The sequence below is a fragment of the Nanorana parkeri genome, unplaced genomic scaffold (assembly GCF_000935625.1).
Source record: "Nanorana parkeri isolate BGI_ZX_2015 unplaced genomic scaffold, ASM93562v1 scaffold160, whole genome shotgun sequence".
NCBI lineage: Eukaryota > Metazoa > Chordata > Amphibia > Anura > Dicroglossidae > Nanorana > Nanorana parkeri.
This window is the reverse complement of record NW_017306428.1, coordinates 1,896,516-1,913,186: the sequence shown is the minus strand read 5'-3', so window position 1 is coordinate 1,913,186 and position 16,671 is coordinate 1,896,516. Positions and strand designations below refer to the sequence as shown.

General features: G+C 39.2%; 1 protein-coding gene across 1 annotated transcript in view; it reads left to right on the top strand.

The window, feature by feature from the left end:
• Positions 1 to 16,671, top strand: part of LOC108785406 (atrial natriuretic peptide receptor 1-like) — a 108,932-nt gene that overhangs the window by 53,079 nt on the left and 39,182 nt on the right. Inside the window, exons 16-20 of the mRNA XM_018554463.1 lie at positions 130 to 251; positions 2,232 to 2,373; positions 2,907 to 2,955; positions 4,740 to 4,841; positions 13,583 to 13,702. Coding sequence (XP_018409965.1) covers positions 130 to 251; positions 2,232 to 2,373; positions 2,907 to 2,955; positions 4,740 to 4,841; positions 13,583 to 13,702 — 535 coding nt within the window. The remainder of the gene's footprint in view (positions 1 to 129; positions 252 to 2,231; positions 2,374 to 2,906; positions 2,956 to 4,739; positions 4,842 to 13,582; positions 13,703 to 16,671) is intronic.

Below are 16,671 nucleotides of genomic sequence, written 5' to 3'. Positions count from 1 at the left end.
ATATACACTTTTTATTTAATTAATATCTCAAAATGATCACTACTCTGGTATAGGTGATGATTATCATTATTTTTCAAATTCTTATATGTTAAACTACCCAACATGTAAAGTATTTTCTGCTGTGTTCAGGTTTTCCTTTGCTAATGACATAGCAAATGGAATGGCATATCTACATCAGCATAAAATGTTCCATTCACGGCTTAAGTCCACAAACTGTGTCATTGATGATCGATGGGTTTGTAAAATTACAGGTGAGTGAAGTGGTTTTTTTTTCTATTTTGAAATAATAAAATAAGGAAATAGTTACATATTAATAACTGATTGGATTTAAATTTGGTAAATTGGGTAGCTCTGGTTTTCATTATAGGTAGTAGTATTCGGGCTTTGGAACCTTAATCTTAAATAGAAAGCTGCTGTACTCAAAGTGTGACCACTTATAGTTATCTAAATCAAAAATGCACAGCACTAAAAATTCATATAAAAAAATGTTGTGTATATCCCAAAGATTAATATCAATGTATAAAGTGCAAACCTAGTGTTAAATATACAATAAATCGATATAAATCATTAAATAAATCTCATAATAAAGTGCATATCAGATAATTAATTAGTAATAATTCATGTGCAATAAATAGTTAAAAGTGTCCAATTAATAATACATGGATATGAAGAAATCCAATAAAAGTGCTTCACACAATAATTAGTGTCTTTAAACAATTGAAAACTAAGTCCCAATGTGATCCACAATCCATATAAGAAAACACCCCAAAAAACACTCCAATGTATCCAAGTGCTAATAGTAGAAAGTGTCAATCTCCCTGTGAACGAACACATCTTCCTTTCACCGGAAAAAACCGACCGCCTAAAATTAGATGGTCAGATAAGGCATGATGTAATATTGCACCAGAGGCCCAATCAACTGCTCCTTTGGTCCATCCAGTGCTCCCTTGCGATCCGTAACCCCCTGGTCTCCAATGTAAAGTATTTTCTGCTGTGTTCAGATTTTCCTTTGCTAATGACATAGCAAATGGAATGGCATATCTACATCAGCATAAAATGTTCCATTCACGGCTTAAATCCACAAACTGTGTCAATGATGATCGATGGGTTTGTAAAATTACAGGTGAGTGAAGTGTTTTTTTTCTATTTTGAAATAAGAAAATCGGAAAATAATTACATATGAATAACCAATTGGTTTTAAATTTGGTAAATGTTGGGTAGCTCTTCTTTTCATTGCGTGTATTAGGGTACTTTCTGGGGTCTGTGAGTTAGCATATAGTAGTAATAGTTTCTTTAGACATTGTGCCATTAACAAGTAGGGGACCCCCCCGAGGCTTGAAGTCTACATACTGTAGGCCTACAGACATAGGATATATAAGTATGATACTTTTTTTATTTGCACTAACCGTTACACTTTCTGTACAAGCTTTCAGGGTGTTCCCCTTTTCCCAGTCCAAGAACAAGGACAAGCTTTTTAGTTGTCTGGAAAATCCTGAGAGCTGATCCTAAAAATTTAACTGCTACAGCAAATAAAAAAAAAAAAGTATCAATGACAGTACTTTACTGTGTTGCAAGTGAACTGTTGCAGGTAAAATCACCTACAGACAAAGATAATCTTCTCTCAAACTAGCTGGTTATGGCAACCACCATATCTAGCATTAACAAACATTTAATAGTTACACAAATTATCCCAAATGTTAAGTTGTCACCAGAACAAAAGCAGACTTGTTCCGATGACAACAATGATTTAGTTCATTTTCATGAGATTTCCTCCCACTTCCAGTTGTGTCTACAGGACAATCTCCCCAAATAGGGCAGAGATGGCAAAAAAACCCCCAAAAAAACGAATAGTGGCTCTATCCACTTCCTATGCCTTTACTATAGCATTTGGAAAAAAAATGGGTTTAGATATATTTTAATGGGGTTGTGTGCCAAATATAGTGGTCACTGAGTACATATTGGTCTACAAGAAACAAGCTAAAAACAGTATTTAACAACTTCTATGGCTAATTGAAAAATTCAGATGAGCTTGGAGAATTAAAATGTTTGCCTTCCAGTTGGGGGACGAGATATGTACAGTACATGTGATTAAAGCTTAACACTACAAACAAATATGAAAAATGAAAGCTAGAATGAATGAATATTACCGACTGATTAATCATCAAAATTCATGCATCCATTGATTGTGAATTCACTCACTCATGTTATCATTATTCTTTGCCTTCTTTTAGATTATGGCTTGGACACTTTCCGCAAAACAGTTTCTGCAGATGAGTACAATACGTACCAAGAGACTTCAGCTCAAGCATACATACCACCTGAAGTTCAATCTATATCCAGCCAAGGGAAATCTGCAGAAGCTGACATATATAGGTACTAGATATATGTTTAGATATACAAGCATTCTGCATACTGGCACCTCTTTGTCTAGAGACTTAGCCTTCATGATGGTGTGTCAATCGGCTAGGGGACAAGAAATCTCCTATATCAAAACTGATAACTGATTCACTAGTCTATGGCTGATCTAAGGGTACAGTGTTGCACTCAGGTACTAATTGTTAGCCTCATTGAGCTGAAAATTGAATGTCATATAATGATGGCTAGTTTTCGTATCTTATTTGTACTACAAAAACCATGCAAATAGGGTATGTAACATGGTGGTGATATATACTTCAACCTGCTTTCAAGCTGCACAATAGCACAGCAGTATGTGGCAACACTATGTAGCTTAGTGGCTAATAAAAAGAAATGTATTATTTTTTATTTGAAGAATAATTATTAATTACAATGTTTGCCTTTAAAAACTGTCCAAAATGTTTTTTTTAAATAAGTACATAGGAAAAATGCATAGTGTTCACAGTTTATGTTGTGAATAATTGTTGTGGTCAATAAATTGTGCTTTTCAGCTACGCTATTATTTTACTGGAAATAGCAATCAGAAATGACCCCTCATCGGTAAGACATTTACTAATTTTATCTTTGTAGTTCTAAAATTGACATTACTTGCTTTCATACTTAATCACACACCAGAAAATAATATTTTAGGTTGCTAGATGCTTTTTCATTTTTAAGTGACTACCAAATAAAAGATATTTGTTCCATGAACAAACCCGTTTTATATTAAGATTATGTGACCAAATTGTTAGTCTAGCTAAAGAAAGACAGGTCCATTATGTAAATACTTACATAAAGTATTTATTATTAGAGGAAAATTATAACAAATGTTTAACAAAATAAATATTAAAATCTGCAAGTCAAAATATGAGTAACATTTTTTTCTTGTCTTAATTGTTGTTTTGGTGTAGAGAAAAAAAAAGGATCTGCACTTTGCACTAAGATGTGTACAGCTTTTTCAGTGCCACACATAACAATTTATTGGTATAAACTTTAGAACTAAGTATACTGACCATAGCATTTGTTAGTAGAAGCAGTGGGGATTTTTAACAATCTGCCAAAGGCATTAACAGTGCCAAGCCCAGACCAAGAATACAGGTCTTCTGGCAAGAGTCCCAAGCTTGTGACTCACTCTTATTAGGGTTATAGTGGCAATATTACCTGTACAAAAGACCAAGGTTCACACCACCCACAATTTTGTAGTCACCTCCCATTTTTTTATGGGCCATGCCCCTGATGTGGATTGTTGTTTTCTTAATGTCGTTGTTTTTTTTAATGAAAATATAATATTTAAAAAAACAAAAACTTGTATGACAATAAACCATGTCCTTTAGAAACACTCACCATCCTCACCAATCAGTGAGGCACATTTAGATACTTTCCAAGGTACACAGAAATCGTGGCACACCACATTTTAGAGCACTAGTGTGGTTGAAGAACCCAATGCCAGTGGTCTGGAATGGGGCCCTGCTATAAAAACGTCAGTCCATATCAGGCTAGTAATTCTTAGGTAACGGGATTTGCTTTTAATTTACATTTTATTGAAAAGGTTAAGCATAACATACGCAATTTTTTTCACATCCTCACCTTACTATGGACAGCACTCAAGCTTGAATGGTTTGGGTGGCGGGGGTAACAGTGCCCTAAATACACTAAAAAGCTGAAAAACACAGGGACAGAAACTTTTCTGCCTACCTTCCTAATGGCATATGTTTTTCTTAAAAACTACAGGTGCACTTTAGCTGGGCCAAAGTTGGAGCTTTGACCTTAGTTAGACTTCCAGTATAAGGGATAAAATGTATTCACACAGAGTTAGGGAATAATCTACTATGTTTTAAAGATGAAAGGAAATGAACATGATCTCTGCAAGGAAGGTGACATAATAAATATCAGATAGCTGAGATTGGACGATGACACTCAATAGAACAAGGGGAATGCAAAGATAAACATGGCTAATAACACGAGTATCAATAATTTAAAATATGTGTCATGACATATGGTCTCTAGGAAGCATTTGAAGTGGTAGGATTAAGAGGATTTAATGAGATGCTTAAGTAACATTCAGGATGCAAAGATAAAACTGCATATACATAATAAGTAATCATGGTCACTCAGCATTCAGAAGAGGATAATCTATTGACAAACTATCAAGGAGAATCAGGGAGGCATAGCACAATGGATCACACTCAAAGTTCAACAGTATTTTATAATCACTAGTGATTCCAGTCCTTGGAATTAACACAAAAATCTAGTCGCTCCATGCTTGTGATCACTTTTGTGTATTTGCTTATAAATATAATGTTATAGTGGTCTTTGAGATGTTTACTTCTGCCTTTATTGTTTAGAAAGGAGATACAAATTCAGCAGAGCACTGCTGCCTTCCGTTACCAGAGTTAATTAAGGGTAAAGCAGATAATGCCTGTCCATGTCCATCAGAATATGCAGAGGTGAGTCACTCAAGAATAAAACAAGTAACCTTTTTTTGCAGTAGGATATTTATTTTTATCCTTTGTTCCTATTTTGAAGCAGATACATCTGTCTTTAAACCAGTTGAAAAATAATTAAGATTTAAAAAAAATATGTGCTATACACAGCAAGCCTAAGTACTGTACCTGACACTTGACCTAAGTCTTGAGATCAGACTCCTGAAATCCCCAACAGCTGCAGTCATGCTAGGAAAGGGAAAGGGTGGCACAGCACTCTAGCAAATTAGACTTCATAGTTATATTCATCTAAAGCTAGCCATACCAATCACATATTAATGGTAGAATCTCCATACAATCTCATTTAGAAAACTATGTGATGTAAGGGCCTACCAAAAATGCATTCAATGTTTATCAAGTCATGCAGGTCCTTGCATTACATAGATGTTAGTAGATCTAAAGGACTTTTAACGTGTATGGTCAGATTAACATGTAGAGCTTTCTGAAAGGAAGAGATAGCAAAGTAAAAATCTCATCAGTGCTGCTGCTCCGTTTTATTTAATATACTGTATATCAGGGGTAGGCAAACTCTAGTTCTCCAGCTGTGGTGAAACCACAAATCCCATCATGCATCTGCCTCTGGGTGTTGCTGCTGTCAGTCTTGCAATGCCTCATGGTATTTGTAGTTCTACAACAGCTAAAGGGCTGGAGTAAAAATGCATAGTGTTCACAGTTTATGTTGTGAATAATTGTTGTGGTCAATAAATTGTGCTTTTCAGCTACGCTATTATTTTACTGGAAATAGCAATCAGAAATGACCCCTCATCGGTAAGACATTTACTAATTTTATCTTTGTAGTTCTAAAATTGACATTACTTGCTTTCATACTTAATCACACACCAGAAAATAATATTTTAGGTTGCTAGATGCTTTTTCATTTTTAAGTGACTACCAAATAAAAGATATTTGTTCCATGAACAAACCCGTTTTATATTAAGATTATGTGACCAAATTGTTAGTCTAGCTAAAGAAAGACAGGTCCATTATGTAAATACTTACATAAAGTATTTATTATTAGAGGAAAATTATAACAAATGTTTAACAAAATAAATATTAAAATCTGCAAGTCAAAATATGAGTAACATTTTTTTCTTGTCTTAATTGTTGTTTTGGTGTAGAGAAAAAAAAAGGATCTGCACTTTGCACTAAGATGTGTACAGCTTTTTCAGTGCCACACATAACAATTTATTGGTATAAACTTTAGAACTAAGTATACTGACCATAGCATTTGTTAGTAGAAGCAGTGGGGATTTTTAACAATCTGCCAAAGGCATTAACAGTGCCAAGCCCAGACCAAGAATACAGGTCTTCTGGCAAGAGTCCCAAGCTTGTGACTCACTCTTATTAGGGTTATAGTGGCAATATTACCTGTACAAAAGACCAAGGTTCACACCACCCACAATTTTGTAGTCACCTCCCATTTTTTTATGGGCCATGCCCCTGATGTGGATTGTTGTTTTCTTAATGTCGTTGTTTTTTTTAATGAAAATATAATATTTAAAAAAACAAAAACTTGTATGACAATAAACCATGTCCTTTAGAAACACTCACCATCCTCACCAATCAGTGAGGCACATTTAGATACTTTCCAAGGTACACAGAAATCGTGGCACACCACATTTTAGAGCACTAGTGTGGTTGAAGAACCCAATGCCAGTGGTCTGGAATGGGGCCCTGCTATAAAAACGTCAGTCCATATCAGGCTAGTAATTCTTAGGTAACGGGATTTGCTTTTAATTTACATTTTATTGAAAAGGTTAAGCATAACATACGCAATTTTTTTCACATCCTCACCTTACTATGGACAGCACTCAAGCTTGAATGGTTTGGGTGGCGGGGGTAACAGTGCCCTAAATACACTAAAAAGCTGAAAAACACAGGGACAGAAACTTTTCTGCCTACCTTCCTAATGGCATATGTTTTTCTTAAAAACTACAGGTGCACTTTAGCTGGGCCAAAGTTGGAGCTTTGACCTTAGTTAGACTTCCAGTATAAGGGATAAAATGTATTCACACAGAGTTAGGGAATAATCTACTATGTTTTAAAGATGAAAGGAAATGAACATGATCTCTGCAAGGAAGGTGACATAATAAATATCAGATAGCTGAGATTGGACGATGACACTCAATAGAACAAGGGGAATGCAAAGATAAACATGGCTAATAACACGAGTATCAATAATTTAAAATATGTGTCATGACATATGGTCTCTAGGAAGCATTTGAAGTGGTAGGATTAAGAGGATTTAATGAGATGCTTAAGTAACATTCAGGATGCAAAGATAAAACTGCATATACATAATAAGTAATCATGGTCACTCAGCATTCAGAAGAGGATAATCTATTGACAAACTATCAAGGAGAATCAGGGAGGCATAGCACAATGGATCACACTCAAAGTTCAACAGTATTTTATAATCACTAGTGATTCCAGTCCTTGGAATTAACACAAAAATCTAGTCGCTCCATGCTTGTGATCACTTTTGTGTATTTGCTTATAAATATAATGTTATAGTGGTCTTTGAGATGTTTACTTCTGCCTTTATTGTTTAGAAAGGAGATACAAATTCAGCAGAGCACTGCTGCCTTCCGTTACCAGAGTTAATTAAGGGTAAAGCAGATAATGCCTGTCCATGTCCATCAGAATATGCAGAGGTGAGTCACTCAAGAATAAAACAAGTAACCTTTTTTTGCAGTAGGATATTTATTTTTATCCTTTGTTCCTATTTTGAAGCAGATACATCTGTCTTTAAACCAGTTGAAAAATAATTAAGATTTAAAAAAAATATGTGCTATACACAGCAAGCCTAAGTACTGTACCTGACACTTGACCTAAGTCTTGAGATCAGACTCCTGAAATCCCCAACAGCTGCAGTCATGCTAGGAAAGGGAAAGGGTGGCACAGCACTCTAGCAAATTAGACTTCATAGTTATATTCATCTAAAGCTAGCCATACCAATCACATATTAATGGTAGAATCTCCATACAATCTCATTTAGAAAACTATGTGATGTAAGGGCCTACCAAAAATGCATTCAATGTTTATCAAGTCATGCAGGTCCTTGCATTACATAGATGTTAGTAGATCTAAAGGACTTTTAACGTGTATGGTCAGATTAACATGTAGAGCTTTCTGAAAGGAAGAGATAGCAAAGTAAAAATCTCATCAGTGCTGCTGCTCCGTTTTATTTAATATACTGTATATCAGGGGTAGGCAAACTCTAGTTCTCCAGCTGTGGTGAAACCACAAATCCCATCATGCATCTGCCTCTGGGTGTTGCTGCTGTCAGTCTTGCAATGCCTCATGGTATTTGTAGTTCTACAACAGCTAAAGGGCTGGAGTTTGCTGACCCATGCTGCATGTGCTTTGTATGTTTAACAATTGAGCGCATCTATTGCATTTAGATACTTGTGCTCTGTAAGTTCTCGCAGGAGTGAAACGCATCAACAAGAGTATCAGAAGAGGAACCTTTCAAGGATGTCAGTGGGCTGTGGGTATTTTCATAGTATACTACAGCTTACAGTTGTAGATGAACTATTGTGATCAGTACGCAGACAGAGCTGAAAAACAATGGACCTAATACGCATACCTATAAATTACAATTTGAGGGCAGAAAAGGTGCTTTTAAGGAGCAGGGGAAAAAAATGTTTCATGAGAAAACAATAATGGTTCATTTAAAATGAATGTGACAAAAAAACACCTATATATTGTTATTATATGTTTTAATGTTTTGATCAGAAAAAGTAAAAAAAACTCTCATACATCATTTTAAACTAGTAGTTTCCGTACATTTTATTTAACTGATCCCACAGGGTCAATAATCCTATGACATCATGTATAATGCAGGACCCGCTGGTCCTGCATTGTATGTGATGATGTTGGTGAGAGGGGGGGCGACAAGACTGGGAAGAAGAAGGGCTTTTGAGAGATTGGTCATCACAGCTGGAAGTGGTGATGAGGAAGACTGGGGGACTGTGTAATAGATTTAGATTATCCCCTTGAAAAACCAACATTATATTCTTCATCAGCTGAGGTGGGGGTACAATTTTATTTGTTTTATATTCGCTTGCAGTTTGGCTTTAATTAAGAATAATTAAACATCTATGCATTAGAGGGCTGTTCTACCTGGATCCTGTAGTAAGCTCCTCACTGCTACGTATGTTCTATTCATGCTATGCAAGCTATTGGTATCAGTTCAATATCAACTGATTATGCATTTAGACTGGAAGTGCCCTGGCTAGAGAAAATATAAATGACATTCTGAATATTACTAAAATACAACTGTATATTTCCTGATTTTTTTTTCCTAATGGAAAAAATCAGGAAATCCCCCTTCACCCTGCAGGGCTGACCTGACATTTCCATCGATTATGTGTTCTTATTCAGGCACATATTTGACAATGAATCATTAACATTTAAAAACACTCATAAATATGATTTATGCTTAATGTCCTTTGTAAGTTAGATGTTAGTGTATGTATAGGTAAAAAAAGAAAATTACAAATATCACAGTGTACTCACACCCAGTGGCTTACCGAGGGGGATGGGGTGAGCAGTCAACCTGTGTTTAGGACAGCACCTTCCATTGAATGCAGAACACAGCGTTACCCTGGCACCCTACAGAGGTGATGTAGAGCTCAGGAAAAGCATTACATGACAAGTCAAGAGAAATCATAGGAGTACTTCCCTCACTCTGCTGAGATGATTTGTAAATGTTTTAACGGAAAGAGGAGGTTTGTTGAGGAGTTACCCCCATATAGTTACGATTGCCTGTTTGTTGCCCCCATATAGTCACAATTGCCCATTTGCTGCCTGCATATTGTCTGCTTTGTGCATTTGTTAGCCATATATTGCTACAACTGGCTGTTTTGTATTTGTATTGATTCCCTTTTGGTAGCCTACATATTGTAACAGTTGACACTATGTATTGTATATAGTTGCCTAGCTGGGGTCCATGTATTGTCATTATAGCCATTTTTTGCCTATGTATTGTGAAGTGACAGGTGTTTTAGAGTATTATATTACTATAATGTAGTTCTCTGTAGGCCTGTCAAAGCTCGCTGCTTTATTATCTTTATGTTTGAATTTTATTTTAGTTAGCACATTTTTATTATCCCTATATTTCCATATTAAACACTTAATTTCATTTTCTTTTACCAACATTCAGATAAATAAAATTTTCACTATTTCCATTTTTCTGCCAATTATTAGTATTTATTTAATTTTATGTTTACTACTGAAAATAACTTTATAGAGGAGGAAGGGGGTGGGGTTAAAAATAATCTGCCCCAGGTTTTAACCATGATAGGTAAACCCTTCCTGGATGTTCAAAACTGAATATTTTGGTAAAAAGCAGATAATTTGACAAAATGTCTGCATGTTGGCTAAATGCACTAGCATCATCAGCGAAGGCAAAAATAGGATGGTTTTAAGATGCAATGGACTTTATTAGCTCCTGAGGCTTCTGGAAGCTCCACTTAAGTACCCTGGGCCTGTTCTTATGCAAAAAACAGCTGTTTATTAGTCTAATTTCTTTACCATTTTTATAGAAGAAAAAAAAATAGGCGGTGAAAAAAAAGTAAAATTAAACCTTTAAAATGGTACACAAATAATGATCAATTGCATTATAAAAAGTTCAGGACACAAATAAAAAGAACAATAAAGCTCCGGTCTGTTCAGTGCTCCATAAGGTGCACCGGACCTCCCTGCGTCCTATGGTCCGGTGCGCCAAAATACGGTATACTGTACATAAATACACACCCTCCAAATAAAGAAAAAAAATAGCAAAATCAAATGTAGCGCTCCCCCTTCCTGGTCAGCGCTGTCCCAATATAGGATAACACTACTGCTGGCTCTAAAGGGATGATCTACAGTAAACAGAACTAACGGGTCTCCCTGTCTTCCTCTATAAGAAACCTCTACTATGGATCCACACCACACCTTGAGTTGGTTTAATAACTTTTACTGAACATTAGAGGTGCACCGAAATGGAAATTTCAAAACCGAAATAAAAAATTGTCAGCCCAAAACCGAAAATGTTTTTATTTTAATTTTTTCAAATTTTTTAAATACTTTATTTTATTTCTTTTTTAATAAACATTTAAATTTTGTTAATATTTGTTTTTATTTATTTATTCATTTTTATTAAATAATTTTTACTTTACTTTTACAAACCCCTTATATTTCCCTTTTAAAATAGAAAAGAGATTAAGAACACAGAGTCCTCTATCTCTTTTTCTGTATCCCCCATTATAAATGAACAGGAATCCTCTATACTGAGTGTTCCTGTTCATTGATTACATGAGAACAAAGTGTATTTACTATAACTGCAACTATGAATGAACAGGAGGTGATGTAGATCACTCCCAATCATTCATAATTGAGGATATAGTCAACATACAATGTACTCAATTATCTACAAACACTCAGTGATCACTCCTTCCTGACACACTGTCACAGGAGGCTGAGTGAGCGGAGCAGGGAGGAGAGCTCAGCCTCCTGTGACAGTGCGGACTGTCTCCGCCCACACACCGCTCTGCCGGACTGTGATAAGAGGCTGAGCGGTGTGGGAAGAGAGACGCCGGCCGCTCACAGCGCTCTCCTCCCGCAGCGTTCGGCCGGCTGTCACACTTTCTCTCCTCCCCGCTTAGACACAGAGCAGCATTCAGCGGGGAGGAGAGAAAGCAGGGATGCGCCGGTGTATCGGCAGGAAAATGGCACTTTCGGCATTTAGCCAAAAGTGCCATTTTCGGCCGATATGTTTTGGCGGCCGCTTTATCGGTGCATCCCTACTGAACATAGAATGTCAGATATCAATAGGATTAGTTAGAGTGGTGGCACATTGAAGAGCATGTTCAGTGAAATTGTGTCACTGCATTGAGGAAGTACATCCAATGGGCATCTTCAGTAAGTAACTTTACAAATGTCCTGATCAATATCATTTTTAGGAGTGGGATAGAACTTATGGAAATTCAATATAGAACTACATATTTATTTTTTGCCCATAGATATCATAGATATTTGCCTAGAGTTCAGTTTTACGAATTTGAATATATAACAAGATAGCAGATACAGAAAACAAACAATATGAAGCATTCAGAATTCTGTGCTTTATTGATCCTATCTGAAATGCAGAGGAAAAACTTTGGGGGAATTTATCAATGTTGTTGCATCCTCAGCATCTCTCAAACTGTCGTATCCCTTATTTCTAGTGCATATAGCGACAGGTTTATTATCTTAGTTTATGTCTCATTCTTAAATGCCTTCTTAAGGAGAATTGTCTCAAAACTGTCTCTATATTTTTCTGTCTCTAAATTGTCTCTAAACTGTTGCAAGCTTGCTGGGAACTTTCTGGATGATTGCTGAAAAGCCCTGAGGCACAGTGGCAGACCTAAGGAATAAAGGGCCCTGGGCGGGAGCGGATCTTACTGGTCTCTGCACCACAGGAGCTTACAATCTAATGTCCCCCCACATTCTCACACTATTTTATACATTTATATAGCTCTGACATATACCACAATGCTGTACAGAGAACACCTAACCAGTCACATTAGTTTCTGTACAGTGGAGCTTACACTCTAATGCAGAATGGCACCATCTATAGGAGGACTACAAATCCCAGTAATACATTATACAGTAATCAGAACAGTATATGCATTGGACTCTGGACTTAGCAACGCACTGGACTCTGGACCCACCAGAGATCTTGCAGAGCCCATCTGAGACCCCACACAGCCCACCATAGATCCTGCACAGCCCGCAGAGACTCTCTATGGTGGGCTCTGCAGGGTCTCAGGTGGGCTGGTCGTGGTCCCTTTCCCTGCACATGCAGCTTCATACCTGCCGCTGCTGGCTTCCTCCGCCCAGCCTCCTCCGCTGCCAGACTGGCACTGCTGGGTCCCAGCCCCAGCCTCCTCCACCTCCTCCCCTGTCAGTGGGCCCCTCCAGCCTTGGGCACTGGGTAGACTGCATGGGCTGCACCACCGGTAGTTCCGCTCCTGCTGAGGCACTCAGCTAACTTGAGGGTATGAGTCATCTTTGCTATAGTTTAAGAAGTGCTCAGGAGAACTTCTAGGATGTGCGTCTGTTTGGAGGTCTTTTACTGTCGTAAATGCTGTACACAATTACTGTGTAGTTGAAATATTATGCGAAATGTCCCAAAACATGTGCAGTGAGTCACAAACATGAATATGTTGCAATAACACTTAAAAAAAAATATTGGTATTTGCGCCAAAAATTTTGTCACAAACACGTTAATAAATTTACCCCTATATGTTGTTCACACAGAAAGTCTGAAGTCGAAGTCCACTGTGCCACTTGTATTCTGCATTCCTATTGGTTAATTGTAACAGGGAAAAAAACGATATCCTCTTTCTAGAGCATAGCACTAAAGTAAAAAATTGGTTTAAAAGCAAAAACAATTCATAAACATAGTGCATGTTTTTGCCAAATGTAAAATTACAGACCTCACTAACGCAAACTAAAGACTGCTGTTATCCATTGGGAAGCACTTGTGCTGCCTCTAATACCTAGATCACTGTATGCCAGTGTATTAAGTTAATCCAAGGTGACCTGTCTCAGTGATATCACAGCAAAGGCTTTTCACTACACATGGAGACTGCAATGTATCTGTGTGCTACTGCAACTGATCCAAATCTGACATGAAAAAGACCCTGGATTTCCTCTTTCTCTAATTTCTACTGCAGCTGATCAGAAGGTGCAGAAGCCAAAACCTCGCACAAAGGCCTACATTTGAGCAACTGAAGAAACTGCTTTACAAGATGAATCCGAACAAAGTCAGTCCCGTGGACATGATGATGACGCTGGTATGTATTTCAATGTTGTATTCCTGTTGTGATGTTCTTTGTTACAGAGTTAAACAGGAGCCCACATGTTAAAATGGTTTATGTACAGAGATGAGGCCTATCTTCTTGAAGCTTCAAAACATGTCTATGCCACAGATTGTCTTTAGAAGGCATCTATAACAAATGTTGTACTTATATTCACTCAGTACAGGGAGGAGTGCATGTCCCAGGGGCTGACTGGCAACTTTTAGCCCTGGGGGCAAGTACAACCCAGAGGCCCATGGTGCAGCAACTTGGCCCCCCTCCCACTCTGTCTCTTCCCCCACCTTCTCCCCGCCCGTCTGCCACTTTTGCCATCCATGTAACGGTAGTGTAAATGGTCGGGAGATGTGAGGACTCCTGGTAAGTTGATGAAAGGGGTGACTGGCTAGTGGATGGTGCTCTCCTCCTACTGGGCTCCCTTCATGGTTCTGGCCTTACTCCGCTCCATGTCCGGTACTTAGGCACTCTCACCACTGTAGACCGCCGCTGGCTGTCCATGCTTCTGGGCTGTGAGCTGTGGGAGGATAGTGGGAGGGGCTGGATAGTTTCAAAGTCAGTGTTCTATAATTTTTCTCGATCCTATAAATTTTCTTGACTGTGTCACTTCCAGTGGGGTCGAGTCATCCGAATCAGCTGTTTTCATGACCCCCTTTCTTCATGACATGCGCACCTGGAAGTGACGCGACAGAGAAATGTATCGGTTGAGGAAAATTATAGCACATTGGTAGTGGAGGGATGCCTTGTCAGTGCTGTGTACGCGTGTACGACTGCTGCGACCCTGGTAGTTCTGCCACTAACTCCAAGCTGTAAAGGGACTACAAATCTCAGCACATTATACAACAATGTAGAATAATAGCACCAGCTATAGAGGACTATAAATCTCAGAAATACATTATATAGCATTGCAGAATGGCATTGGCTATAGATAACTCCAATTCCCAGCAATACCATTATACAGCAATGCAGAACAGCATCAGCTATAGGGGGAATACAAGTCCCAGCAATACATATTACAGCAATGCAGAATAATATGAAGCTACATACTCTGTTGCTCTGGGTTCGTCGCCTGATGTCTCCAGGGTCTCAGGTGGGCTGTGCGGGCTCTCACCAGGGGCCCAGAGAGTTTCACGGGTGCGTGTGGGTGCAGCACAGACGGCTCCCTAATTAGGCTCTCAGGTGGCCAATGCGGACTGTCAGGTGGTCAGTGCGGGCTCTCTACTGGTCAGTGCAAGATCTGTGTTGGCCAGTGGGGGCTCCCTAATAATTAGTGGGGGCTCTGTGGTAGCTCCCCGGTGGCCAGTGGAGGCTCCCTGGTGGTTAGTGGGGGATCCCTGGTGTAGGGTGACCATTTATCTAGAGCTGCAGCTAACGATTATTTTCAAAATCGATTAGTTAGCAGATTATTAAATTCGATTACCCTGTTAATCAGATTTTGTTTTTAATGGCTCCAGTGATGGGACTACTAGTTTGTACTGAGATTGTAGTCCATCACAGGAGCAAGCTTGGAGGGGTGGAAATAAAAAAAAGTGTAGTGTGCAATATAGTGAAATAGAAAGTGTAAAATTATACAGCAATGAATGCAAAATGGCATCGGCTATAGAGGACTACAAATCCCAGCAATAGTACATTATACAGCGGAATGCAGAATACCGCCAGCTATAATGTACTATTGCTGGGATTTGTTGTATTCCTCGATAGCTGGCGGTATTCTGCATTGCGCTGTATAGAGGACTACAAATCCCAGCAATAGTACATTATAGCTGGCGGTATTCCGCATTGTGCTGTATAATGTATTATTGCAGGGTTTTGTAGTCCTCTATACAGCGCAATGCAGGATACCACCAGCTATAGGGGAGTACAACAAATCCCAGCAATACATTATACATTCAGTGTACAATGTATTACTGGGATTTGTAGTCCTCTATAGCTGATGGTATATTGCTCTGTATAATATACAGTACATCGCAATGTACCATCAGCTTTAGAGGACTACAAATCCCACTATCCCAGCAATACATTATAGACCACCATGTGTGGGAAAGTGCAGGCTTAACTGAGCAGTCTTCCAGCAACTTGCTTCTGAGATCGGGCCTGTCTGTCGGCGGCTGTCATCCCCTCACGCCTGCTCCTCCTTACTTCTTCTCCCTGCGTCGCTGTGCCGATCGTGGATGTGGTGTGGGCAGTGACTAGGTGCGGCGTGTGGAGCGTGGATACGGGCTGGTGGGTCTGGCAGCGGCAAGCGTGAGGCAGGGAGGAGGTGCGGTTTGTGGAGCGTGGATGCGGGCGGGGGGGCGGTGCGGCTTGTGGGGCGTGGATGTGGGCGGGCGGGTCTGGCAGCGGCAAGTGTGAGGCGGGGAGGAGGTGCGGCGTGTGGAGCATGGATGCGGGTGTGCGGGTCTGGCAGCAGCAATCGTGAGGCGGGGAGGAGGTGTGGCGCGTGTGGAGTCGTGACCAGGGCCAACTAATCGAAAGCTGATTAATCAATGATTGAAAACGTTGACAACATTTTCAATCATTGATTATAATCGGCTTAGTCGATTAGTTGTTGCAGCCCTACATTCATCCCCGATTTCTGGGGACAGTCCCCGGATTGAGGAGACCATCCCCGGGAACATAAAATAAACCATTTTTTTAAATACTCACCTGAACCCCGGATTCACCGACAAGTGCAGCCTCCCGTCTCCCACGCTGTCAGAATATGCATACAGCGCGTGCTGGTTACTACTTAAACCGGCGCGCACTGTGTGCAGCTTCTGAGAAGATACGCTATTAGCATAGCGAGGAGGTCAGCTGCGCATTTTGCATAGGTCCCGCTACGCTACTAGCGTATCTTCTCAGAAGCTGCACACAGCGCGTGCTGGTTTAAGTAGCAACCAGCACACGCTGTATGCATATTCTCACAGCGTGGGAGACGGGAGGCTGCACTTTTGGTAGATCCCTGGATCAGG